The sequence below is a fragment of the Erythrolamprus reginae genome, chromosome Z, assembly GCF_031021105.1.
Source record: "Erythrolamprus reginae isolate rEryReg1 chromosome Z, rEryReg1.hap1, whole genome shotgun sequence".
Lineage (NCBI taxonomy): Eukaryota > Metazoa > Chordata > Lepidosauria > Squamata > Dipsadidae > Erythrolamprus > Erythrolamprus reginae.
Window position 1 is genome coordinate 132720680 of NC_091963.1, and position 27708 is coordinate 132748387.

Here is a 27708-nt window from a genome sequence, read left to right on the forward strand (position 1 = left end):
CCGCCCTGAGTCTAAGGAGAAGGGCGGCATAAAAATTGAATGAATGAATCAATCAATCAATCAATCAAGAAGAGAAGCAACCTAGAACTAAGGAGAAATTTCCTGACAGAACAATTAATCCTTGGAACAGCTTGCCTGTAGAAGTTATGAGTGCTCCAACACTGGAAGTTTTAAAAAAAAGATTGGACAATCATTTGTCTGAAATAATATAGGGTTTCCTGCCAGGGTAGGGGTTTAGACTAGAAGACCTCCAAGGTCCCTTCCAACTCTGTTATTCTGTTCTCCAACTCAAAACTTTAAAGGTTGGGAAGTTAAAGATCATCTCAATAAATAGATGAAGGCAATTCCTTTCTTTGAATTGTCTGGAAAAATGTGGATGAAAGTGTGTAGCCACCTGGAAATAAATTAAGAGTGACAGAGTCTTCACTAGTCTTCCTCAACTAATTAACTCACTTTAACAATTATCAAAATTATCTGTAGCTCATACATCTTGTGGTGGCAAATCAAAGTAACCAAACACTGTGTTTCAAATTCTTTAGGGGGGGGGACAGCACTGCTGTTTGATTTTATTGTGTATAATTGCATTAAAATAATAGCCCCTTAGCCTTGCCATCAAGATCTGAAACATTGTGCCTGTCTGTAGTCCAAAACTGCTGGACCACTTCCTATTTTCCACTTCACCAAAATCATCTTGAAGTCTGATGCTGTGTCTTGTGGTGACCTGTCTTTGGTAGCATTTCCATAATTTCTTGCTGTAACTAGTTTCATTCTGAATCTTTTGGCAGATACAATTTCATCTGTCGGGATTGTTTACACAGCGTTCATGTTTGCCCCAATTCCCATTGGCTTTTTCTTCAAGAAAAGGGGTAAGTGCTGAGACTGCTATGGTCTTCATTGGAAACTCTCCTAGGTTTGGGGCTAGCAGCAGAACTTGCCACTAGCTTGGTGACTTTCAAAGGCTGATTGGAGAAAGCCTGAAATCCTAAGATATAGAAGCTTAAAGATGGGGATTTGAGATGAGTCTGGTTTGGGGATTTAAAAAATGAAGAAGAATTCTAGATACAGTGGTATCCCTACCTACAAACGCCTCTACTTACGAACTTTTCTAGATAAGAACCAGGTGTTCAATATTTTTTTGCCTCTTCTCAAGAACCGTTTTCCACTTACAAATCCGAGCCTCCAAAACTGTAACCAGAAAAGGCAGGGAGAAGCTTCCGTAGGGCTTCTCTAGATATCCCCTGGGAAGAAACAGGGCCGGAAAATGTGGGGAGAAGCCTCCGTGGGGCCTCTCTAGGAATCTCCTGGGAGGAAACAGGGCCAGAAAAGGTGGGGAGAAGCCTCCGTGGGGCCTCTCTAGGAGTCTCCTGGGAGGAAACAGGGCCTCTACCCTCCCAGTGGTTTCCCCAATCGCACGCATTATTTGCTTTTACATTGATTCCTATGGGAAAAATTGCTTCTTTCTACAAACTTTTCTACTTAAGAACCTGGTCACGGAGCGAATTAAGCTTATAAGTAGAGGTATCACTATAACAACTGAAATAAGTCAGAGAAATTAAGAAGAATTCTAGATAAAAAGTGTGGGCAGATTTATTCGTATTCATCAAAGACTTGTTTTAGCCCTGGCTTGCTAATTATCCACAATGGATATGTTCGCACATTATGCAAAGCTTTCTTATGTTAAAATTTTTGAGTAAGTCACCTAAAGCTAAACAATAAAGCGTGATTCACAGGCAATAATGTCTGCATATCATTCTAGCCAGAATCATTATCATTTGACATAACATGTGAGACCACCCTGTTGGCCTTAATTTTGAACTTAGCAATAGATAGTCAGAACTTGGTGACATTTTTTTCCAACTCAGATCGGATTGTTTTAAAAGGAGATGCTGAAGAATAAGGATGGCCACAATCTCTCTCTATGAATTCTGCAGTCTCTAATTTTTTAAAGGTTATGGCTTTAATTTAGTTACCGTGGGGTCCTTGGTGGTCTTTGAACTTGGTGACTTTCTTGCAGACATTTCATTACCAACGGAGATAACGTTACCTAGTTTGGTAATGAAACTTCTGCAAAAAACCCACCAATCTCAGAGTGCACCAAGGATTCTACAGTTCAACCCTGAGCTACCAATCTTTTCTTCTATCAACATTCAGCTAGTGATTTAACACATTTTCCCTGAAAATGAATTATTGAACCACAAAATAATCAAATGTGCAGAGTTTCCCACCAAGCTAAGTCACTCAGAGAAACCGAAGGTTGTTAAAATAAACTTGTTGCAACAAATCTGTCTGTTACCAAGTTTCAAATTTCTATATCCACAGACTTAAATGTTCAGACTGGTGTCTGGATAGTTGGTGATGGACATTTTCTCTTCCTTTCTTTTTCTGTAGGGTTGAAGTTCAAGAAATACGGGGCAGCTGCCGTGGGCCTTGGACTTACCCTGGCTGCTTGTGGCGTCCACACCATTCATTCCTTTGTCTCCATCATGGGGACTTGGATTATCATCAAAATCTCACCAAAGTAAATGGACTAAAACCCCCATCTGATTAGGCAAAATGTCGCAGGGAGCTGTATGTTTTTGGTGCTTGTGTCTGAAAGTCTGAGAAGTTTTGGAGGTTTTGGAAGTCTGTAGAGAAGAGTTGTGTGTAGGGCAACTGTAGGAAAATGAACTGAATCTCCAAAGAAAAATGAAATTTGACCCATAGTTCTAAACCCTAAATTAAATTAGTAGAGAGCCTGAAAAATGTATAGGCAGGGATTATGGAGAAGGAAACATGTGCTCTTTAGCTATGGCAGCTATGGCAACTTGAAGATATTTGGACTTCAACTCCCAGCATTCGCTGGCTGGGGAATTCTGGGAGCTGAAGTCCAGATATCTTCAAGTTGCCAAGGTTAGGAAACACTGAGCTATGGCATGGTGAGTTCTTTAAGTGTGGTCCTATGTTGCAGGGTGAGTTGATGTAATGGGATGTGATTAGCAAATATCAATAGCATTTTAGACATATACTGCTTCACAATGCTTTACAGCCCTCTCTAGGCGGTTTACAGAGAGTAAAGCATATTGCCACCAAGAATCTGAGTCCTCATTTTACCGACCTTGGAAGGGTGGAAGGCTGAGTCAATCTTGAGCCTACTGATATTCGATCTGCCTGGCAGTCGGTGATCAACAGAAGTAGTTTGCAGTATTGCACTCTAACCACTGCGCTACCAAGACTTTGGAAATGAGAAGAAATGTGCTGAACAAACCGTCAGAGAAAAGAGGCAGGAGCACCCAATGGTTTTAGTGGTCAGAAAAAGGAAAGTTTAGGAAGCTTTCATCTTTTTTTAAACGATTTTTTTAAAAATGGGTTTTTGTTTAACATATATGAGTGCTTATTGAACAGTAATTATCTATGTCAATTTACTTTATACAGAATACTAATAACAATAATACTTTATTTATTTATTTTATTATTTATTTATTTATTTATTTATTTATTTATTTATTTATTTATTTATTTATTTATTTATTTATTTAATTTATTCAATTTTTATGCCACCCTTCCCCTTAGACTCAGGGCGGCTTACAACATGTTAGTAATAGCACTTTTTAACAGAGCCAGCATATTGCCCCCACAATCCGGGTCCTCATTTATTTATTTATTTTGTCCAATACATAATACACATTGAAGAGAATAGATATGTAATAATATAAATAAAGAAAAGAATAGAAGAAAAGATATGAAAGTATAGGTGTACATATTTGAAAGGAAGAAAAGATAAATGAGATAAGGAGAGACAATTGGACAGGGGACGGAAGGCACACTGGTGCACTTATGCACACCCTTTACTGTTTAGGTACACATGATACCATAGTAATCCTTCAACTTATTTATTTATATATACATTGTGGTTACAATGTATTATATTTTGTAGCAGTGTACATAGTAATCTTTTCCCAATTTCTATGTTCTATCTTTTTTTCTAACCCAGTACAATTCCCATATTAAGAGGTATTATGTATCTATACATCATCTCTTACCCGTTACTATTTAAGGATACATAGTAGTAGTCTCTCAATTTCTAATATATACAGAGTAATTATAGTAACTTATGTGACGACAATATGCATAATATTTTTCCAATTTCTAACTCGGATTTCCTAATCTTTGGTAAGGCAAACCCCATATTAAAAGGTATTCTGTATCTATCCATCATTTCTTACTCTTTTTAATATTTCAACTCTTACTGACTTTTTTTTAATCAATCTCCCATGTTCTTCCCTTTGGATCTTGTATCCTTCTACTCATATTTAGTCTTAAGTATTTCCTCTGCCTCTACATCTGCCTCTCACTGTCTACTCTCTAAAACACCCATCAATAACTCTTTCATCCCTTCTGGGTGAATCTTTCTCTTTGCTCTCTTCTACATTTTGGGCTCCTAAAAAATAAACTACCTGTTTTATTTTAAGAAAATACTAATTATTTTCTCTATCTTTATCTTATTCTGTATTTTTATCTACTTGTGTTATTTGTTATCTCCTCTATTTTTTCCTTGGCGCCTTCTGAATTCTCCTCTATTATCTGAATTTTTTGTTGATTTTTCATTTTGCTGGAGATTTCCTGGTTTTATATCTGTATCGTGCATCGGTTTCATTATCTCCCTATGGATCCTTGTCATAGCTTCCTGGATACTTCAGAGCAGGGGTCCCCAAACTTCTTACACAGGGGGCCAGTTTACTGTCCCTCAGACTGTTGGAGGGCCGGACTATTAAAAAAAACTATGAACAAATCCCTATGCACACTGCACAAATCTTATTTAAAGTAAAAAGCAAAATGGGAACAAATACAATATTTAAAATAAAGAAGTAATTAAATAATTAAGTAATAAAGTAATTTATACTTCTTTATTAACAAGTAAATTTAAACTTAAATCAAGAAACTCCCTCCATTTCTCCTTCCTTCCCTCCCTCTCTCCTTCCTCTCCATTTCTCTCTTCCCTCTCTTTTCTTCCTTCTCTCTCATTTGTTTCATTTTCCTCTCCCTCGTTTTCTCTCCATCATTTTCTCATTTTTCTCTTTTCTCTCTCTCTCTCACTCTTTCCATCTATCCCCCTTTCTCTCTTCCTCTCTCTCTCCCTCTTTCTTTCTCTCTCTCTTTCTTTCTCTGTCCCTCTCTCTCTTTCTTTCTCTCTCTTTCTCTCACTCATTCTCTTTCTCTCTCCCTCTTTGTATCTCTCACTCTTTCTCTCCCTCTCTCTCTATCTCGCTCCTATCCTCCCCGCCCCTTGCCTCTGTACCGCCTCCTTGCTCAGCAGCAGACCACGGTGAGTTGACAGGAGATTCGGGAGCTTATTATATCTATTGATAAAATCTCGTGGGCTGCCGCGGGCCGGATAAATTGCCTCAGCGGGCCGCATCCGGCCCCCGGGCCGTAGTTTGGAGAGCGCTGCTTCAGAGCATTAACCCTGCTGTTCTGTTCGAAAAAACTCCCTAATGTTATGTTCCCGGGTCACCCTGACCCGGACCGAAAACTCTTCATTTGCAGTGCTTATGTTTGGTCTTTTTGAAAGCTTTTTTCACCTGGAAACATGTTTGAACATTTCTGCACACAATGGAATGAAAATTGAACTGAAAAAATTAATCCTTATTGGTTTATTTTGCACATAAATGTGCCTCCCCCCCCGTTTTTGTGAAAGTTTTTTCAATTTATGGATAGTTTTGCTTGCAAAATCCATTCTATTTTACTAAAGTTGGTGTGGGATTGGTAGCTTGAACATTTCTGCACACAATGATATGAAAATTGAACTGAGAAAATTAATCCTTATTGGTTTATTTTGCTCATAAATGGGCCCCCATGCTTATACTCAAATAGGCTTATACTCGAGTAGGCTTATACTCGAGTATAAAATGATATGGTCTTATATTCAAAAATAAACCAATAAGAATCATTTTTTTTCAGTTCATTTCTATTTTTCTTATGTTTAGGATTGTTCAATTTAGTATATCAAAACTTTTGAGTTTATTGATAATTTTGCCTGCAAAATGCATTCTATTTTACTATTCTATTTTGGTGTGGGATTGGTAGCTTGAACCTTTCTGAACATAATGATATGAAAATTAAACTGAAAAAATGATCCTTATTGGTTTATTTTGCTCATAAATGGGCCCCCATGCTTATACTCAAATAGGCTTATACTCGAGTAGGCTTATACTCGAGTATAAAACAATAAACCAATAAGAGTCATTTTTTTCAGTTCATTTATATTTTTCTTATGTTCAGGATTGTTCAATTTAGTATATCAAACCTTTTGGGGGAAAATTCCTTAGGGATTTGTAGCCTTAAAAAATATAAATTGACACGAAATTCAAAAAGGATGGGGGGAGGGGCTTTTTGATCAAAATAAAAATATAAGTCTCAATTTTTCCAGTTCAATTTTCATATCATTATGTTCATAAATGTTCAAACTAGTTTTCCAGTGGAAAAAGTTTTCAAAAAGACCAAATTCAAGTACCTAAAAAAAATCATTTTGATCCGGGTCTATATGACCCGAACAGAGTAAATGTGACTTTTTTTTTGCCAAGAAAAATTTTTTTCCCCCACCCCCACAAATATTTTTTTGATGATCAGCATTGTTAAATTGAGTAAATGAATGCGTAAGATTTTAAAGAATATTTCGGATTTGGAGCATAAAAAAATAAAAAGTGAAAATTGTTGCAAGCAGCCAGGGGGGGGGGGGCTTATTTCTGATGTTAAAAAAACAGTAAGAATCATTTTTTTCAGTTCCTTTATATTTTTCTTATATTCAGAAATGTTCAAGGTACCATTCCCACACCAACTCCAGTAAAATAGACTGCATTTTGCAAGCAAAACTATCCATAAATTGAAAAAACTTTCACAAAAACGGGGGGGGAGGCACATTTATGGGCAAAATAAACCAATAAGGATTAATTTTTTCAGTTCAATTTTCATTCCATTGTGTGAAGAAATGTTCAGACTACTTTCCAAGTGAAAAAAGCTTTCAAAAAGACCAAACATAAGCACTGCAAATGAAGAGTTTTCGGTCCGGGTCAGGGTGACCCGGGAACATAACATTAGGGAGTTTTTTTTTTTCAGCAAGAAAGAAACCTCCCACCCCCCCAAAAAAATTCTCATAGAGAGAACCCCTGAAATGATGAAAAGTCATGAAATTTCAAGTTTCAGATATGCAGGGAAAATTTTTTACAGGGTCTCAAACCTTGATTTCGGGTCTCACAGACCCGAACAGAACAGCAGGGTTAATAGTAGTATTTCTATTTGGGATGTATTTGTTTTTCCTTGTTGTAACATTTTACTTTTTTTTAATGGGTTAACTTAGTAATCTTCTCAGGTCCCAGGTGTCCCAAAACACCAAAAAGCCAATAGTATTAGAAGAATTTGCTCAGTCCTTGAACTGTTCCTCAAATTCCATAGTATTTATAATCCTCAAAGTCTGCTGTTTTGCTCCCTCTGAATTATTGAAATTTGTAAGACTTATATACATTTTCTTCTTTCACCTCCTAAAATATTCTGTCAAATAGTATTTTTAATCCAGAATGGCCCACCAAATTTCCCCTTGTCTCTTTAATTCACAGAATCAAGTGTTCAGTTTCAAGGGCAATTCCTCTTGTCTATAATCCACTCTACTTCAAAAAATGTCAAAAGGCTCAAAACAAGGAGATAGAAAATGAAAAACAAAAAATGGCATTCCAGATGTTGTTTGCCTTTTACTTTGTTTCTCTTCTTATCTGACTTTATTTTCTTTTTTAAAATCAGTCCTGACTCCCTGCACCCCCCAGGTCCTTTCCAACCACATAATAATGTAGTATCTTCTTTGGCCAATAGATGGCATCCCAACTTGATAAGCTTCTGTATCAAAACCAGGAAAAAGCTCTAACAACATTCGAAGCTCATCCAAAAAGGGAAAAAATATTTTCGTTATACTGTACAATAATCAACAATATTTCCAGCAAATTAAAATCACTTTACACAGCACCACAACTTCCAGTTCAGTCTTTCTATGTTTTAAAACTTCATATTCTTCCATTAAAATTTTGTTTTTCTTTTGGATCTATACTTTTATCTCCATGTGTTAATTTGCTGCTTTCTACTCTTTGAAGTCTTTCAAAAAAATTCTTTTGTTTAGGGTGGATCTCTAATAAAGAGGTTGAAAATCAGTTCACCCAGTTCCAGTCTTCTGTTCACACACTCCTCCAGCTCATTTCTCCTTAGGTTGCCCCAGCTTTGTTCTGGCCATAATGACTATCTCCATCAATCAGGAAGGTGCCTTGAATCAAGTGCGAGAGCTACTGCTCTCCCACGATTGACAAGGAATCTCTCCTTTCTTCTTCATCCCTCCAGAGTAACTTTGGCCCCTTAGCACCTCATATTGGAGAAGAATCAGCTGGGATCCTTGGAGCCCCACTATCTCCAACCATCTCGCCATGATGCCAAACCGGAAGTCTTCGAGAAGCTCTCATCTTATTGGATCAAGCAGTTAAAAGTGGCAATGAGAAGTTAGGTTTCGCCTTGCAAGATTCTGTTAATATAGCCTTGCAATAAAGTAGAATTAGTATCTAGTTGTGTTTCCTGTCCGATTTACCTGGAAGGGCTGACAGGATGAATTTGGGGTGATGCAGTAGGCACAATGGTTAAGGATAGTGTCCTATGGACAGTAACAATCATCCAGTATTCCTAAAGTTGTTTTTCTATGGTGTGGGCTAGTATACTGCGTGTATGAAGAAGGAGAGGGGAAAGTTAGAAATCCAACAGGATCGCGCAGAATCCAAAATAGAGATCTGCTGAGCAGATTTTGGAGAAGAGACCCAGATGTCAGCAAGGGCAGCAGCTTAACAAAGAGGCTGGCATGCCAGAAGCTCAAAAAAGAATTACCTTTCCTTCTTCCGGTTCTCTTCTTGGCATAGAAGTCAAATTAGAATTGAAGGCATAGAAGGAATCTGTGGGAAGGAGGCCATGAAACAGAACAGACCCTATAAAAAGCTGTTGTGAAATGGTGTGTGTGTGTGTGTGTGTGTGTGTGTGTACGGTATCCTGGTAAGGGTATGGCTTGCTGATGAGACCATAATAAGCTCAAAATAAATCTATACTAGTCTTCCTTCCTTTTCACTTATCAGCAAAAAGTATGTTGCATGTGTGTGTGTGTGTGTGTGTATAGTCACACTATGAAGGTAACCCGTGACTTACGACCACAATTGAGCCCAGAATTTATGTTGCTAAGTGAGAAATTTGTTAAGTGAGTTTTGCTCCATTTTACCACTTTTTTTGATATAGTTGTAAGTAAATCATTGTAGTTGTTAAGTTAGTAACACAGATATTGAGTATGGTTTGACTTCATCAGAAAGTTGCAAAAGGTGATCACATGATCCTAGGATACTAAACAATCATCATAAATGTGAGTCAGTTGCCAATTGTCTGAATTTTGATCATGTGACAATGGGGATGCTGCAACAGCTGTAAATGTAAAAATATTCATAAGTCACTTGTTTCAATGATGTTGCAGCTTTGGTTATTAAATGAACTGTTGCAAGTCAAGGACTACCTATACCTATATTAGATAGGTAGGTAGATGGATGGATGGATGGATGGATGGATGGATGGATGGATGGATGGATAGATAGATAGATAGATAGATAGATAGATAGATAGATACAGGAGATAGATAGGTTGGTAGGTAGGTAGGTAGGTAGGTAGGTAGATAGATAGATAGATAGATAGATAGATAGATAGATAGATAGATAGTGTGTGTAGTTTGTTAGGCTGATATCATTATATAAATTGGTACAGGATAACTTTGTGCACCTGTATGTATCTGGAAAGTTCCCGACCTGGGGACATGCTGGTTCATATGTAACCCTAAGCAATGGTGTGGGATTTATTGAATAAGCCATGGTTTCTTGGATTTAGTTAATCCACCAAGATGTTTTCACAAATTATGCTAAATCAGAACCGAACAATGCACATTATAGTGTAGTCCGAGTGTGAACTCCATTTCAAACAATATGAAAATGCATGGTTGGTTAGAACTGAGATGAATACAAGAACAGAGGCATAGATATGCTTGAAATTATGATGTGGATGATTTCTTAACCATTACATGTTCTCTTTTTAAAAATAGGTATTCCTGCTCTCTGACGTTGGGATGGATGTTTTCATATCTGCTCTTTTTCCACAAATACACCTCCTTCAAGTTTCCCCAGACAACACATTTGACCAAATCTTTGCAACTTTTGCTTACCCTCAAGGTAGATGGCACTAAACTATAGTTGGTTAATGATAGGGAGAGTTTTTGGGTTAAGTGGAAGTAATCCCTTCCTCTCCTGTATTTTAATTGATGTCTTTAGATGGTGAGCTTAGCTAGTGAGGTGGAAGAATTTATTCAGGTGAAGGAACAAGAAGCGACATCAGGTGTCAAGTCTCCGGCAATTGGCGTGATTTCTGAAATACCTGGGCTGCCTGAGATACTGTGCTACAGTTACTGCTATGTGGGACTTATGACAGGTAGGTGAACCACCTAATAGAAAGTGAACTATGTTTACAGGTACAAATCCCTGTGATGGATTTTCCTTTTGCCACCCTTCTGAGTGGTGGGTTTATGAACATTTTAAAATGTTGGTGCTTTTTCACTACACACACACACATACAAGCATCAGTATATGAGGGGCTACAAAAAGAAGAGAGGGACAACCTATTCTCCAAAACATCTGAGGGTAAGGTAAGTAACGGATGGAAACTTAGCAAAGTGAAATTCAACCTAGAACAGAGATGGTGAACCTTTTTTTGTTTGTGTGCCAAAAGGGAGGGTATTCCTGTGCTAGTGCAGAACTAGCCCACACCCATTTTCTTCTTCCTGGAGTTCACGTTTCGGCCGGCCAGGAAGAACATCTCCGTGATGTCAAAGCTCCGTCCCTGGAATTCCCTATTGGGATTCCCCACCTCCGTTTGAGCCTCCCGACCGTCCGACAGCTCCACGGCTCTTCTGCGAAGGTGAAAGCAGGGCAGCGGCGCTTCTCAGCATTCTCCAGAATGCAAACACCAAGCCCAAAATTTTGCTGAACTTCTGGGTTCAGCGTTCGGGAGAATGCCAAGAAGCTCCCTGGCTGTTTCGGAAGGTGATAGACGGGCGGTGGCGCTTCTCGGTGTTCTCCCAAACCCGAACTTTTGCCGAACTTCCGGGTTCGGCGTTCACGGCGGCGGGTTCATAAGATGAAAAAAGTTTGTAAGAAGAGGCAAAAAAATTCCGAACTTCCGGGATTGTATCTTGAAAAGATCGTATCACAAGATACTACTGTATCACAGTAGGGGTTCGTATCACAAGATACTACTGTATTTGAAGTCTGGAAGAGTAGGGTAATTTGTTATGTGAGGAGGATTGAAGGACTCTTCTTGTGAAGTATTTCTGGACTCCTTCGATTGTATTAATATCTGATATGCAATGTGGATTCCACACAGGTGAGCTATATTCTAGAATAGGTCTGACAAATGTTTTGTATGCTCTGGTTAATAAATCAGTGTTTCTAGAGACCCCTTCTTTACCTCTCCTCCAGGGAGGATCTGGCCTGGTTCCAAAGGAACCAGGACCCCTGGGCGCCAGAGATTCGAGGATCTCACATAGGTGAAGGGGAATTCCGTGCCGCCGTGGCCATTGGCCCTGCCCCTCTCCAGGAAATTGATGTAGTGGGAAAAGCCACAATATTCCGGATTGTAGAAATGTGTATATCCTCTTACAGCAGGAATGAACAATTGTGGCAACCTTGATGACCTGTGGACTTCAACTCCGAGAATTCTTGAGTTGGCAAATCATTAGTTATTTATTGCCCACCTATGTTCTTAGACAGATATCTCTTATTAGTTTTGGTTTGTTTTTATTATTATTATTATTATTTATTAGATTTATATGCCGTCCTTCTCTGAAGACTCGGGGTGGCTTTCACGTCTGCATTGCTTTCACTTCTGTGTTCTTGAAATCCAGGCTTATTTTATCGCTATCGTACATATCATGACTGGTTGAATCAGCCCAATCCTTCTGAAATTCCTACATGGAAGCCACTGCTTTACAGATTGGTGATGATTCCTGTCTTTGCGACTACGTTTTTGGCTATCTCCTACATCTGCCCCCCTGAATATGTGGAAAATGCTGCCTTCTATGAAAAAGGGCTCTGCTTCCGGCTTTTCTACATGATGCCAGTTTCCCTGGTCTTCCGCCTGCGTAACTACGTGACCTGGTATGGCGCGGAGAGCGCTTGCATTACTGCCGGCATTGGAGCGTATCCAACTTGTGCCAAATCTCAACCAGGCAGAGGACCGACTGTGGAATATGAATCTCTACTCCAGTGAGTTTAGAACACCTTTTCTTCCTTGGCTTAAAAAAAAAAATCCCTATTCCACTACAAATAGTCCTCACTTTACAAACCATTCATTTACTGACTGTCTGAAGTTATTACAGGACTGGGGGGGGGAAAGTGATTTCATGACCATTTTTCACACTTATGACTGTTGCATCACCACCATGGTCATGCAATCAAAATTTGGGCACTTAGCAATTGGCATTGTGGCCATTGCCCTATCTCCAGCGATGGGCCACCATTCCTGGCACCACCGGAATGGGCCAAGAGTATGTGCGTGTACATGCTTGGCACAGGATTCAGCTTCTGTGCATGCGCAGAAGCTGAATCTCACATGAGGATGCGCGATTTCCAGCTTCTTTTGCTTCCGTGAATGCGCAGAAGCAAAAAAAGCCAAAAAACAGCAAAAATCAGGTTATTATTATTATTATTATTTATTTATTAGATTTGTATGCCGCCCCTCTCCGAAGACTCGGAGCGGCTCACAACAACAAAACAGTACAAATCCAATAGTTAAAAACAATTTGAAAACCCTTAATATAAAAAACAGTCATACATCTCATACAGACCATAAATAAAATGGAAACGGCCCAGGGGAATCAATTTCCCCATGCCTGACGGCAGAGGTGGGTTTTAAGGAGTTTGCGAAAGGCAAGGAGATTGAGGGCGATCCTAATCTCCAGGGGGAGTTGATTCCAGAGGATCGGGGCCGCTACAGAGAAGGCTCTTCCCCTGGGTCCCGCCAGACAACATTGTTTTGTTGACTCTGTGGAACCTAACCGGTCGCTGGGATTCATGCGGCAGAAGGCGGTCTCGGAGATATTCTGGTCCGGAAACTGATCGGCAACCAATGCAGACTGCGGAGTGTTGGAGTAACATGGGCATACTTAGGGAAGCCCATGACTGCTCTCGCAGCTGCATTTTGCACGATCTGAAGTTTCTGAACACTCTTCAAAGGTAGCCCCATGTAGAGAGCGTTACAGTAGTCGAACCTCGAGGTGATGAGGGCATGAGTGATTATGAGCAGTCACTCCCAATCCAGGTTGGGCCGCACCAGGCGAACCTGGGCAAACGCCCCCCTCGCCACAGCCGAAAGATGGTTCTCTAATGTTAGCTGTGGATCAAGGAGGACGCCCAAGTTGCATGTGTGGAAGAAAAAAACCCGGTAATTTAACCAGAATCGCGCCAGTTGTACTTGCACAGTGCATGCACGCCCGGCGGTAATGGAGTTGCGCCCATAGCTCCATTTCCATTACTGGAGCGGCATTCCCACCATTCTGGGGCCGGGCCCATCGCTGCCTATCCTGGAGATTATTTTGTAACCTTCCCAATCAGCTTTCCAACAAGTGAAGTTAATGGGAGAAGCCATATTCGCTTAATGACCACATCAGTCATGTAACAACTGCAGTCATTCGCTTAGCCACTCTGGCAAACTTGGTGGTAAAATGGGTCGAAATTCACTTAGCGTGGCTTGTTTGATATTGGGAGATTTTGGGCTCAGGTGTGGTCATAAGTTGAGGACTAACCATATAGGCAGTCCTTGATTTAAAACCATTCGTTAGCTACTATTTAAATCAGTGTTTCCCAAACTTGGCAATTTGAAGATGTCTGGACACCTCGAGGTTCGATTACTGCAACGCTCTCTACATGGGGCTACCTTTGAAAAGTGTTCGGAAACTTCAGATCGTGCAGAATGCGGTAGCGAGAGCCATTTTGGGGCTTCCTAGATTCGCCCACGTTTCTACAACACTCCGTGGCCTGCACTGGGTGCCGATCAGTTTCCGGTCACAATTCAAAGTGTTGGTTATGACCTTTAAAGCCCTACATGGCAATGGACCTGAGTACCTCCAGAACCGTCTGCTACCGCACAAATCCCAGCGACCGATAAGGTCCCACAGAGTTGGCCTTCTCTGGGTCCCGTCGACTAAACAATGTCGTTTGGCGGGTCCCAGGGGAAGAGCCTTCTCTGTGGCGGCCCCAGCTCTCTGGAATCAGCTCCCCCCGGAGATTAGAACAGCCCCCCACCCTCCTTGTCTTTTGCAAATTACTCAAGACCCACCTATATCGCCAGGCATGGGGGAACTGAGACACTTCCCCCAGGCTTTTATATTTTATGTTTGGTATGTATGTGTTGTATGGTTTTAATTGTTGGGGTTTTATATATCTTTTCTTTTAATATTAGATTTGTTCACTGTTATATTGTTTTTATTATTGTTGTGAGCCGCCCCGAGTCTTCGGAGAGGGGCGGCATACAAATCTAATAAATTGAATTGAATTGAATTTCCAGACATCTTCAAATTGCCAAGTTTGGGAAACACTGATTTAAAGTTACAATAGCACTGAAAACAATGACTTACAACTGGTCCTTGCACTTAGCATCACCGCAGCATCTCCACAGTCACGTGATCAAAATTTGGGTGGTTGGCAACCAACTGATGATTGCAGGGTTTCAAAATCATGTGATCGCCATTTGTGACTTCTTCTTCCCACAAGCAAAGTCAAGAGGAAAGTTGATTTGTTAACAACTGTGAGATACACTCAACAGTTGCAGTGATTCAGATAACAACTGTGGTGCAAAAAGGTTGGAAAACCTTCGCACCTTAGTTTAGCAACATAAATTCGGCCAATCATGGTTGCAGGTGGAGGCACTGCCTGAATAGAGTAGACTAAAGATACATTTTGACAGCTGTGGCAGAAAAGAATGAGGATTATTTGCTCTGCCATCTGCTGGTTTCTGTTCTGCCTGATACTAAAACCAATGAATGGTGGAGCCCTAATGTAACTAGTCCTGGTGGATTTTGTGCAGGCAGGAAAAAAAACATCCACCCGTCACTCTTCTTAATTTGGGCTGGGGTTGGATATAAGTTTTGACAGGTGGTTATATCTCCGGTCAGAACTTGATCTGCCTGGAGGGCGACGTTGAAAGAAGACAGAAAAATACTGCATGAATAAGTGGATCAGATTAATGCCGCCTGAGCTCTTGGGTTGGGGATTTTATGACACAGACTGAATCATGAGGGCATGACATTATGCTATAAATGCCTAAGACATTTTCACAGGGCGGTTGAGGGGTGTGTGTGGATGTGTGAATGAACACAAAATTTAGGAAAAAAACCATTGTTTATATTCATGGTTAAGGCACCAAGGTACAAAACAGGAGAGTTAGAAACATAGAAACATAGAAACATAGAAGTCTGACGGCAGAAAAAGACCTCATGGTCCATCTAGTCTGCCCTTATACTATTTTCTGTATTTTATCTTAGGATGGATATATGTTTATCCCAGGCATGTTTAAATTCAGTTACTGTGGATTTATCTACCACGTCTGCTGGAAGTTTGTTCCAAGGATCTACTACTCTTTCAGAAAAATAATATTTTCTAGTTCTAGTCTGTCATCAAATTTGGCTGGGGGACTTTATTATTCATTCATTCATTCATTCATTCATTCATTCATTTATTAAATTTAAATGTATATGTATATGCATACAAATCTAAATAATAATAATAATAATAACAACAACAACAACAATAATTGCTGCAGAAGGAGCCCGAACCAAGTTCTGAGTACATATGCATGCTTATACTTTTCAGAGGTCCAATATTGTTCTATGTACAAACTTTGTTTTATTGAGCATATGTAAGATGTGATAGTTTAATTAGCTGATTAGAGTGGGATTCTTTGAGCCTGGAATATTGCACATTTTCATAATATTCTAAGTTTCTGAGATGGTGGATTTGGGGTTTTCATGAGCTGTTCCCCATACTTATCACAATTATGACAAATGACTCCTTGGATCACCTTGCCTTGCATGTACTGAGCCTCTCTTATATATTATGTTTCACCTTTTAAGTTGCATTACTGAAATAAATGAACTTTTGCATGATATTCTAATATTTCAAGTTTCACCTGTAGAGATTTGCAGTCTTTCCCCATCCAGAAGGTGAGCTACTTAAATCAAATGACCATTTAAAAAAAAATTATGTACTACTCTCTGTCTTTCTGGCCAGTCCAGTATAGAAGGCATACCTCCACTCAGTTCCAGATTGAAAAATCTATATAAAGGATTTTCTTTCTCTTTTTTTAACAAGCAGATTAGCTGATGAGGAAACATCCAATGTTGCCTATGATTATCAGACAATCAAAAACATTGATCCATATGGCACAGAATTTTGTGTCAAGGTGAAGGAGGGAATTCGCTGCTGGAACATGACTGTCCAATGGTGGTTAAACCAATATACCTACAAAAATGTGTCTTTCCTCCCCCGTTTCATAAGGTGAGTCTTGCAAAATTGGGTTAAAATAAAAGAACACTAGGGCAAAGGAGAGCTGGAGGTGAGGTATGATGTAAAGTGGATTGATGTGGAACTGCTTTATGGGGAAGACGGGGAAAAATAATTCTGGATTAGTATTTCTCAGATTTTATACCTTTAACATGTGTGGGCTTCCACTTCCAGAATTCCCCAGCCAGTGTTGCTGGATGGGGAATTGTAGTTTAGTTTAGTTTAGTTTATTTAGATTTGTATGCCGCCCCTCTCCGAAGACTCGGGGCGGCTAACAACAATAAAAAACAATGTAACAAATCTAATATTAAAAAGTAATCTAAAAAACCCCAATTTAAGAGACCAATCATACCAACAAACATACCATGTATAAATTCTATAAGCCTAGGGGGAAGGGAGAAAAAATTTTCAATTCCCCCATGCCTGACAACAGAGGTGGGTTTTAAGGAGCTTGCGAAAGGCAAGGAGGGTGGGGGCAACTCTGATATCTGGGGGGAGCTGGTTCCAGAGGGTTGGGGCCGCCACAGAGAAGGCTCTTCTCCTGGGTCCCGCCAAATGACATTGTTTAGTCGACGGGACCCGGAGAAGGCCAACTCTGTGGGAACTAACCGGTCGCTGGGATTCGTGCGGCAGGAGGCGGTCCCGTAGATATTGTAGGAGTTGAAGTCTGCATATCTTTAAAAGTTGCACAATGCTCTAGAATCCAGATAGCGATTGCTTGTTTGTAAGGCAAGGAAAGAATAATGTAGATTTCAAGGGGGAAAGGGATGCAGGACTGTGGGAATAATTGGGTCTGATATGAATATGCAAATGAGAATTGTTGGGAAGCGGCAATTTTAAAAATGTAGCACAAAAAGATGAGGATTCGTTTCAACTGAGAAACCAATTATGAATTAAGGGGGTGAAAAATGAGATAGTTGACAGATATTATAAAGTAGAGGGTGCTGGTTAAAATGGACCATGCATGGAAAATGTGGGTAATTATATACATTTGGGAAGGGACATAAGCAACAACCTGCAACTGAAAAAAGGGGAAACCAGAAAACCAAACTGGGCCTAAGAAAACTCACAATGTGCTTGGGGCTTGAATAAAAGTTGCATAAAAAAATCATTTCTCAACCTTATATCTTCTACTTAGGTGTTAGACATGAAAGACGAACTACAGATTAAGTTTCAGTTAAGCTGATTTATTGCTCATGCCTATTATGCCCAGCAATCTAATCAACTAACGAGTAGCACTATTTTGATGCTAGATGAGGGTTAATGGAATTCAAGCTGAGTTGGATTTAGTCTGTTTGTGGGAATGTAGAGACTCTTTTGAATCCTCTCAAAGGCTGTGCCACTCCTTCTCCTATACAGTGGTACCTCTACTTACAAACTTAATTCGTTCCGTGACCAGGTTCTTAAGTAGAAAAGTTTGTAAGAAGAAGCAATTTTTCCCATAGGAATCAATGTAAAAGCAAATAATGTGCGCGATTGGGGAAACCACAGGGAGGGTGGAGGCCCTGTTTCCTCCCAGGAGATTCCTAGAGAGGCCCCATGTAGGCTTTTTCTTTCCTTTTCCGGCCCTGTTTCCTCCCAGGAGATTCCTAGAGAGGCCCCATGAAGGCTTCTCTCCTCCTTTTCCGGCCCTGTTTCCTTCCAGGAGATTCATAGAGAGGCCCCATGGAGGCTTCTCCCCACCTTTTCCGGCCTTGTTTCCTCCCAGGAGATTCCTAGAGAGGCCCCACGGAGGCTTCTCCCTGCCTTTTCCGGTCACAGTTTCTGAGGCTTGGATTTGTAAGTGGAAAATGGTTCTTGAGAAGAGGCAAAAAAATCTTGAACACCCAGTTTTTATCTAGAAAGGTTTGTAAGTAGAGGCGTTCTTAGGTAGAGGTAGCACTGTATTAGGTTAATTTTCAATCCCCATATCTTTCAAGTTAGCCTGAAGTGTTCTGAAGCATTAATTGGAGGCTTTTAAGTGATGAAGTCCACCAGTTCTATAGGTTGTGAAAGGTTGAATTAGATTTAACAACAGCCGTGACAGAGTTAGAAATGATCATGGGACGTGGGAAGGATTCTGAGATAAATCGATGCTTGGATTGGCACGAGAAAACAGATTGTGCGACTGACAAGACCTTTTTCTTCTTAGGGCTTCCTGGACTATGGCTATCTCAGCCTACTGGCATGGACTCCGTCCGGGCTATCACCTCAGTTTCCATACCATCCCATTATGCCTAGCTGCTGAGGAAGCCATGGAGAATGGGGTATTGAGGCACCTCTCCCCCTTTCGCCGTGGCTGTGCTAACCGATTCCACTGGTTCCTGAAGATGAGGGCTTATGACTACGTCTGTGTGGGCTTCCTCATGCGTAGCTTTGAGGGTACCACTCGCTATTGGAGCTCAGTGTATTATTGTGTTCATGTGGGGGCTTTGAGCTTCTTGGTGGCTGGGACAGCAATGGCAGCCCTCTCAAAGGACAAAGATCACCAGAAGCGGGAATGAGAAGATAGTATTCTTTTTGCCTTAAATAATCAGTAGGGAAAGCTAATCTATTGCTTAGATTAGCAACAACTAAGAGGAGGTATTGTGTTTGTGTTAAAAATGGCCTCAGTATTTACATATTGCTATATTTACATCATTATGAAGGAGGATTCGTTGTTCCAAATTTCAGATTGTACCTTAAAGCATTTCAGCTTAAGCTCATAGTGCCTTTAATAATGGAAAGTCAAAATAAATGATGGACCAAATTTAAAAACATGGTATAAAGATGCAGGTAGTCCCCGACTTATAGCCATTTATTTAATGACCATTTAAAGTTATATCAGCACTGAAAAAAATTATTTTCAGCCTGTTCTTGCACTTATACGTTGTTCCCACAGTCACATTATCAATTTGGGGATGAGCATGATTTGTTCAATCCACTTCACAACCATGGCAAAAAAAGGTCATAAAATCAGGTACAACTCACTTAATAACCATCTCACTTAGCAAATAACATTCTGGTCTTAATTCCAGCAATAGCAATAGCACTTAGACTTACATGCCTCTTCATGGTGCTTTACAGCCCTTTGTAAGCAGTTTACAGAGTCGGCACATTGTTCCCAACAATCTGGCTCCTCAATTTCCACCACCCTCATATTAGGAAGGAAAGTTGAGACAATTTTGTAATTGTAAGTCAAGGCTGACTATAGTGGTAAACTTCATATAAACCAGATTTTTTTAGCAAAGGTGCTCCCAACTGGTCACAGATTTACTATATAGATTTTGTATGCAGATTTATTCAATGTAACTTTAATACATGAAAATTATATGTGGCTCTTTGAAGGCCAAATATTCTCCTAGGTTTGTTGCACAATTTGGGGGTCCTAGAAACACTTTTGACTCCTAGTTGAAGAACATGAGATGGAGGTTTGTAGGAGGGTCCTTCATCTTGTGCACCAATTGAAGTTGTTTCTGGGTTTAGGGGTTTGGGATGCTACTCATCACTACAAATGCCTCAGATAATTCTTGTTTGGATTGTTGCTGAATTTGTGTATAGAATATACTGCATTAAGATCAGGGGTGAGTTCTAACTTACCTCGTTGGCGATTTGCTTCTTTCCACGCATTGTGGGCGCGCCTTATGATTGCACTTTGTGGACATGCCTTGTGAGTGTGCCTGTGGTTTGCACATGTGTACATGTGCAGTGCTAAAAAAATTAAATTAAAAAAAGCCCAAAACAAGATGACAATGCATGTATGGTGCCAAAAATTCAGCTTCTGTGCATGGTTGGAAGAAAAAAAAACATTTTTAAAAAAGATGGTGCTGCCCATGGATTAGCACCAACTAAACTGGTTCAGTGATGTTATTTTGACATTACTGGCAGGTCGCTACTGGTTCAGGCAAATTGGTCCGAACCATTCTGAACCCACCTCTGATTAAGATCAAGGTACTCTTCGACTTACAGGCATTGATTTAATGACCATATGAAATTACATCAATGAGTAAGTGAAAGGACCGTGTGATATAAAATATTTTTATATACCATACTTTTCGGAGTATAAAATGCACTCCCCCCTCAAAAAAAAGAGGGTGGAAATGTTGGTATGTCTTATAAACTGAACACAGCCATTTTTGGCCTCCCAAAACCCTGCTACATGTGGCCCATTTTTGCAATAAATGGGCCCGTTTTCCGCAAAACTGTGCTATGCACAAGGTTTGGGAGGCCTGCAAAGTGCTCCTGGGGGGATGGAGAGGGCAAAAGTACAATAATGGGAGTGTTGAGAGACAAAAATTGGCTCATCTTTTTGTGAAAACAGGCTCATTTTTCGCAAAACTGGGCTGTACAGGAAGTTTGGGAGGCCTGCAGAGTGCTGCTGCGAGACGTTTTTCCCCTTGTTTACTTCTTTGAAATTTTGGTGCGTCTTATAGTTCAATGGTTCGAAAAATACAGTAAATCCTGTTTTGATTTATAAAGTTGAAATAGAAGAACAAGAGAAAGAGTTGATTTTCAGTGTCATATTGTGGTGATAACAATGGCAAAATCCAGTTATTTTCCCCCCCTATTTTCTATTACATCCACAGATAATGTTGAAGGTCCTTTTTGGAGTGGGGTGGGGATGAGCTGGCAAGCGTGAGGAATATTCTCTGGCAGATAAAATTGCTTGGATTTCCTCAGAACTGATTTCTGATTGAGCAATTCCGTCAGCTATTTATGACTTCCATGTGTTGCCTTCCTCCCTTCCCATGGATATTGGTCCTTAATTGAGTTTATGCAATAAAATATGAGGGAGAAGAATGGTTCCATCGGCCTTGAAGGTTCTGGTGGTGCACCAAACTCAGGAAGCCATTACCAGACCCAATAGTCCTGGACAGACAGTTTTCATATAATTTCCATTTTTTTTCCATTTTGGATTTTATTGCTGTTGATTTTACGGTCTTTTAGAGCCACCATAGAATTGGGTGAACTTATAAAGCTTATATTAGGAACTGCATTAAGCTGGTTATAATGGTTGTGGGTTGAAGTTTCCATGAAAAATGAGGGATTTTTAATTCACTTTAAATGGACAATTTATAGAATCTGAATTTATGCTTTAAAACTTAATAGTATAGAAGGATATTCTCCAAGATAAGAAAATTATACACCTTTATTGTAACATTCATTGGAAACAACAACAACAACATGGAAATTAGATGTTTAAAAAAGCAATTTCTCAAGATAAATTGATTATATATGGGAAAACGTTTATAGCTTTTTAGAAAACAAATCTTTGAAATGTTTTTTGATTGTTACTACCATCTCACTGTTAAAATTTCACACATAACTAAAACAAATGCATAAGGTTGTTTATTTGGGAATATGACATTTCTAGAAAATGCATTAATTACTAATAAAAATATAGAAAACATCTGAGACTTTTGTCATTATTTTCTGGTAAGAATACAAATACATAAAAACAGTATTTTTTTAATAGCTATTGGATTTGTAATAAAAATGCTGGTGGATCTAGCAGGAGCACTTAAGAAAAAATGGTATGATAAAGTAAATTACATTGTTTTGTCACTTAACAAAAATTACCATATATATTGGAAGCAGTGGAACAAAATAAGATTTTTTTTGGTACGGTATGTTTTCATAAATATTCTAATGATTAAACTAATAATAAACCACCTACTTATGTGCCCTATTATGAGAAACAGTAGAAGAAAAAATGCCTGTACGTGTTCTTGTTTTGTGTGATATTGATTCATACTTGATCAATGATGAAATAAATGTTCAAAATTAGGGTCTCAAAAACTCCTAAATTATTTTTTGTCAAAGAACATTTTGGGAATGGAAACTGCTATAGAAAAAAAATGATATCACAAAATTACTTGTTTACTAATGAGGTGGTAAGATAGAAATACTACATATTTATATATATTCCGATTTATAGTCGAAATACACATATACATAGATACATTGGTTGCGAATTGAGAAAGGTGGATTTTAATTTGCAACTAAAAAAATTATTCAGGTAATGTCCTTAATTATAGATTTTATATGTTGTCCAACTCACCTTGATGACTCTTGGTGGCTACCAAAACCAAAACCAAAACTTACAAAAGAACATTATAAAAATAGTAATACAATGTAGCCAAAATCACTAAAAGATTATCTTTCAATTAAACCCCATACATGTGGGGTTCTATTAACAAGTTAATGTTTAATGATATTAAATTAACTATATTAAATTAATAATTAATGAGTACAAGTGCACTAGAGTGCCTTCCATCCCCTGTCCTATTGCTCTCCTATATCTCCTATACCTTTCTTCTATTCCTATATCTCTTCTTCTATTCTTTCATTGATATGTTCTATTCCTATAACTTCTCTTCTCTTCTTTCTTAGATATATTTTACTATGTGTATCTCCTCTATAACCTTCATCATGTATTTTACTATGTGTATATAGATATATACCCATTAAAACCCTCCTTGTGTATTGGACAAAATAAATAAACAAACAAACAAACAAACAATCTGGGCTGGGTGGACAACCTATCTACAACTTTTTTTGGAAGATAGTTGTTTTTGATGTTCTTTTTAAGTAACAATTATTAGTTGAAGATTTCAGTAAATATGCCATAGTAAAAACCAGTACAAACTAAACTGGGAGGAAAAAGGAAAGAAATCAGAAGCTGTGGGGGGGAGAAGAAAAAAGAGAAAGAAAAGAGAAACAAAGACAACACACATGGTCCTCAACTTATGACCATAATTGAATGCAGAATTATAACTAGAGTGACTTCCATCCCTTGTCCTATAGTCTCTCCTATATCTCCTATATCTTCTCTCCTATATCTCTATAAGCTTCATTGTATATTATTGTGTATTGGACAAAATAAATAAATAAAATAAATTGTAAATCATTAAATTCATTAACAGGTTACCACGTTAAGAAGAGCAGTCCATTGTTCCTCACTACAAGGAGCTGAATTTTAGGTGACTATCCCAATGAGCTAGCCATCATCTGTAAAGTAAAACAATCTTCCACTCATAAACGAATCCTTATTTCCTTCATCTACCTCACTTCCCTGCTTCGTTCAGTAAATCAATACCAATGTTCATTACATTTTTGGACTTGCTCAGACCAAACCACCCTGCTCAGATCTTTCATCCTGACTTCTTATCCAACACACTGCTCAAGTAGGAAGCTATGCAATTCTTGACAAATGGTTTTCCTCCACAACTTTTGGAGGAAAGGTGTAACACTGATATTCTTCTCCCTAATGGGAAATTTCTCCTAAATTGGATCTTTCTCTAGCAGGAATAAATAAGATAACCCATTATTTCTTGTCTTGCGATCTGGTGCTTTGGAGATTAAATCAATCCACTATTCTTTGTGAAAGCTCCTCAAATATTGGAATACTACTCTTAAATCACCCCTAGTCCTTCTCTTCATTAGACTAGATATACCCAGTTCCTGCAACTATTCATTGTATGTTTAACCTCCAGTTCCTTAATCACCTTTGTATGTGTGTGTGTGTGTGTGTATGTATCTTTGTATGCATGTATCTTTGTATGTATGTATGTGTGTATGTTCTGGGCCCTATTCTTTTTAATATGTTTGTGAGTGACATAGGGGAAGGTTTGGTAGGAAAGGTTTGCCTATTTGCCAATGACTCTAAAGTGTGCAACAGGGTTGATATTCCTGGAGGCGTCTGTAATATGGTAAATGATTTAGCTTTACTAGATAAGTGGTCAAAGCAATGGAAATTGCAGTTTAATGTTTCCAAATGTAGAATAATGCACTTGGGGAAAAGGAATCCTCAATCTGAGTGTTGTATTGGCAGTTCTGTGTTAGCAAAAATTTCAGAAGAGAAGGATTTAGGGGGAAGTGATTTCTGACAGTCTCAAAATGGGTGAACAGTGCGGTCAGGTGGTAGGGAAAGCGAGTACAATGCTTGGCTGCATAGCTAGAGGTATAACAAGCAGGAAGAGGGTGATTATGATCCCGCTATATAGAGTGCTGGTGAGACCACATTTGGAATACTGTGTTCAGTTCTGGAGACCTCACCTACAAAAAGATATTGATAAAATTGAACGTGTCCAAAGACGGGCTACAAAAATGGTGGAAGACCTTAAGCATAAAACTTATCAGGAAAGACTTAATTAACTTAATCTGTATAGTCTGGAGGGCAGAAGGGAAGGGGGGGACATGACTGAAACATTTAAAGGGTTAAATAAGGTTCAGGAGGGAAGTGTTTTAAATAGGAAAGTGAACATAAGAACAAGGGAGAACAATCTGAGGTGAGTTGGGGGAAAGATCAGAAGCAACATGAGAAAATATTATTTTACTGAAAGAATAGTAGATGCTTGGAACAAATTTCCAGCAGACGTGGTTGGTAAAGCCACAGTAACTGAATTTAAACACGCCTGGGATAAACATAGATCCACTCTAAGATAAAATACAGGAAATAGTATAAGGGCAGACTAGATGGACCATGAGGTCTTTTTCTGCCATCAATCTTCTATGTTTCTATGTATGTATGTATGTATGTATGTATGTATGTATGTATTTATTTATTTCCATTTTATCAAGCATGTATTAGATAACAGATATAAACATGGTTGTACATAAATACACAAAATGGATACAAATAAAAGAGGATATTAGGATAGGGATGGCAGGCAATTTGGTGCATTTATGCATGCCCCTTACAGACCTTTTAGAAATGGGGTGAGGTCAACAGTAGATGTAATCAGATTAAAATTTGAGGGGTTTGGGGATGAAACCACAGAGTAAGGTCGTGAATTCCAGGTATTGACCACTCTGGTGCTTGTGATTCAGCCTGAGGCTCCTCAGGGAACGGCTGGAACTCTGCCGGATCCATGCTCAGAGGGGGAGGACGATGAACAGGAGGGGGAGGACCAGGCAGAAGAGGAAGAGGAGGAGGGAGAGCAGCCTGAGACCCCCGGGGGGGGCTCTCCCCAGCGAGTAGCCTGGATTCATTAGATGAAGATGCCCAGGCTATCATAGATATGAGGCAGAGATGGGCAGCCCAAAGAAGGGGCCAATTAGCAAGGTATTTCCATCCCTGAATTGGTAACAGCTGGGTTTGGGTGTGGTTCTCCTCAGCAGGGTTGAAAAGGCAGGCCCGCCCTTACTGTATTGTGGAGAGTTATCAATTGGGAGTCCTGTGACCTTGCTTCGATTCTTGGCGTCTCTGATCCTGGCTTGTGGCTTCGAAGGCTGAAGACTTGGGGGAGGCGTGGGTTTTATTACCTCCAGTGTTGTTTTTGCCAGCAAGAATCCTGTTTTATTGCCTGGCCATCGTGAAACCTCTGTGAAGCTTCATAACGTTCCTGTCTGTAAGAACAGTTTTTGTTGCCTGTGTTTGCTTTCAAATATATAAACTGCCTTTGCTTTTTACCAGTGTGTCTGGATACTCTCTTTAGTTGGTGTTGGCGTCTGGGGGGACCCAGACAGAACAGTGCTGAAGTCATATTTCCTGCAATCAAGTTTGATGCGGTTTACCTTAAGTTTGCCCCGGATCCTGCCCCAAGGAATGTGCAGGTGGATGTGGGGGAAACATCCACATGCCGCAATCCTGTTTTGCTCCTGATGGAATCTGCCAATGACCAAGGAAGCATGAGTGACAGGAAAGAGGGGAGTTTGGCAGACAGCCCGGGTGGAGATCAATCATCTGTATCATCCTTGGATTTTGAACAAGAATTAATGACACATCCACGCATGCGTAGAGTGATGCATAGGAGACAACAACTGAAGGATTATTACAAGAGAAAATGAGGCCACCTGTGGTTGGGTGGGGCTGCTGTAATTAGTGCTACAGATAAAAAGAACAGTGTGCTGGTTTAGCCTCGTGGCAGTTTATCTGATTCATTGTTTCGTCAAGATCGTGGTTTGTGTGCTGTTCAAGATTGTGTGTGGACTCTCTGGACTTTAGAATTGGACTCAATTTCCCAGTTATTGGGTGAGCAATTGGATTGCACTTAACCTGTGCCTTGTGTGTACCAGAAAATCCCTTTGACATTTAAAAAGAGATCTGTTTCTGTTTTTCTGTTTATAAAAACTTTTGGGTTTTCCTTTTATCGTGTGGTGTGTGTCTTCTTGGACTAATTACCCTGTCATTACAGGCAGTTGAAACACACCGGCAGAACAAGTTTGTATATATTGTGTACTTGTTTATTGTTGTGGTTGAAGTTGAAATAGTCATTGACAGTTAAGACATTGTTGTTAATAGGTTTATGTACTATGCTTGGGAGAGACCAAAGGCGGCATAGTTTGAAGTTGTCTAAGCCCAAAATTTCAATTCTGGTGGCATAAGGTATTCTGCTGCACTTTTCAGCACCCATTCTAGAGTATCAACATCTTTTTGTTATCATGGTGACCAAAACTGGATGCAGTATTCCATGTGTGGTCTTACAAGGCTTTAGACAATGAAAGTAAATGTCATGTGATTTTGATTCTATCCCCTTATTCATGTAGCCTAGGACTACATTAGTCTTTTTGTGTGTGCTCAGGTCAACCTTTCTTCTCTTGAAAGATGGCAGAACAGCTTTGAGACAGGACATAGAATGAAATAAGCCATTAAATGAAACAAGGGGTCATAAGTGGGGTTGGACTAGATGTCCTCCTGGGTACCTTCTTACTTTGTCTAAGTCGGTCATAAAGCTTTGTAAACTTTAAGTGACTCTAAAGAGGCGTTACAAGTGCAGGGGAAATAAAACTACAAAGATCACAGCTTTGCAGGTAGACTTAGCCACAAAAGAGCTACCAGAAGCTTAGATATGGTCTGCAAGAAAACCTGTGTATCAGTTTCAACAGGAAATGGAACACAAGATAGTCCGCTTACTTTTAACATAGTGACAAGTGCTGGTCAACCAATCATTGCTTTTTACATGTTTTGCAACTTTGGATGACTATAAAACTCTTGTACTTCCTTAAGAAGGCTGTTTGGATCTTAGATGGCTTTCTTTGCTAAACGGTTCTGAACCTTTTGCGCAAAATAAACCAAGCTTATTTTGATTCTGAACAGTCTGAGTCCTATCATTTCTGCAACAGCTTGTTTACAAAGCTGATTTTATCTGATTCTCCATCTGGCTGGTCA

General features: G+C 39.4%; 1 protein-coding gene across 1 annotated transcript in view; it reads left to right on the forward strand.

Moving 5' to 3' along the window:
• The window catches only part of LOC139176007 (lysophospholipid acyltransferase 7-like), a 28757-nt gene extending 6747 nt beyond the window's left edge, over positions 1 to 22010 (forward strand). The window contains exons 2-8 of the mRNA XM_070767481.1: positions 786 to 866; positions 2389 to 2518; positions 10130 to 10256; positions 10356 to 10512; positions 11984 to 12344; positions 16449 to 16631; positions 18769 to 22010. Of these exons, the coding sequence (XP_070623582.1) occupies positions 786 to 866; positions 2389 to 2518; positions 10130 to 10256; positions 10356 to 10512; positions 11984 to 12344; positions 16449 to 16631; positions 18769 to 19120 (1391 nt within the window). The 3' untranslated portion in view covers positions 19121 to 22010. The remainder of the gene's footprint in view (positions 1 to 785; positions 867 to 2388; positions 2519 to 10129; positions 10257 to 10355; positions 10513 to 11983; positions 12345 to 16448; positions 16632 to 18768) is intronic.
• Positions 22011 to 27708: the final 5698 nt, after the last annotated feature.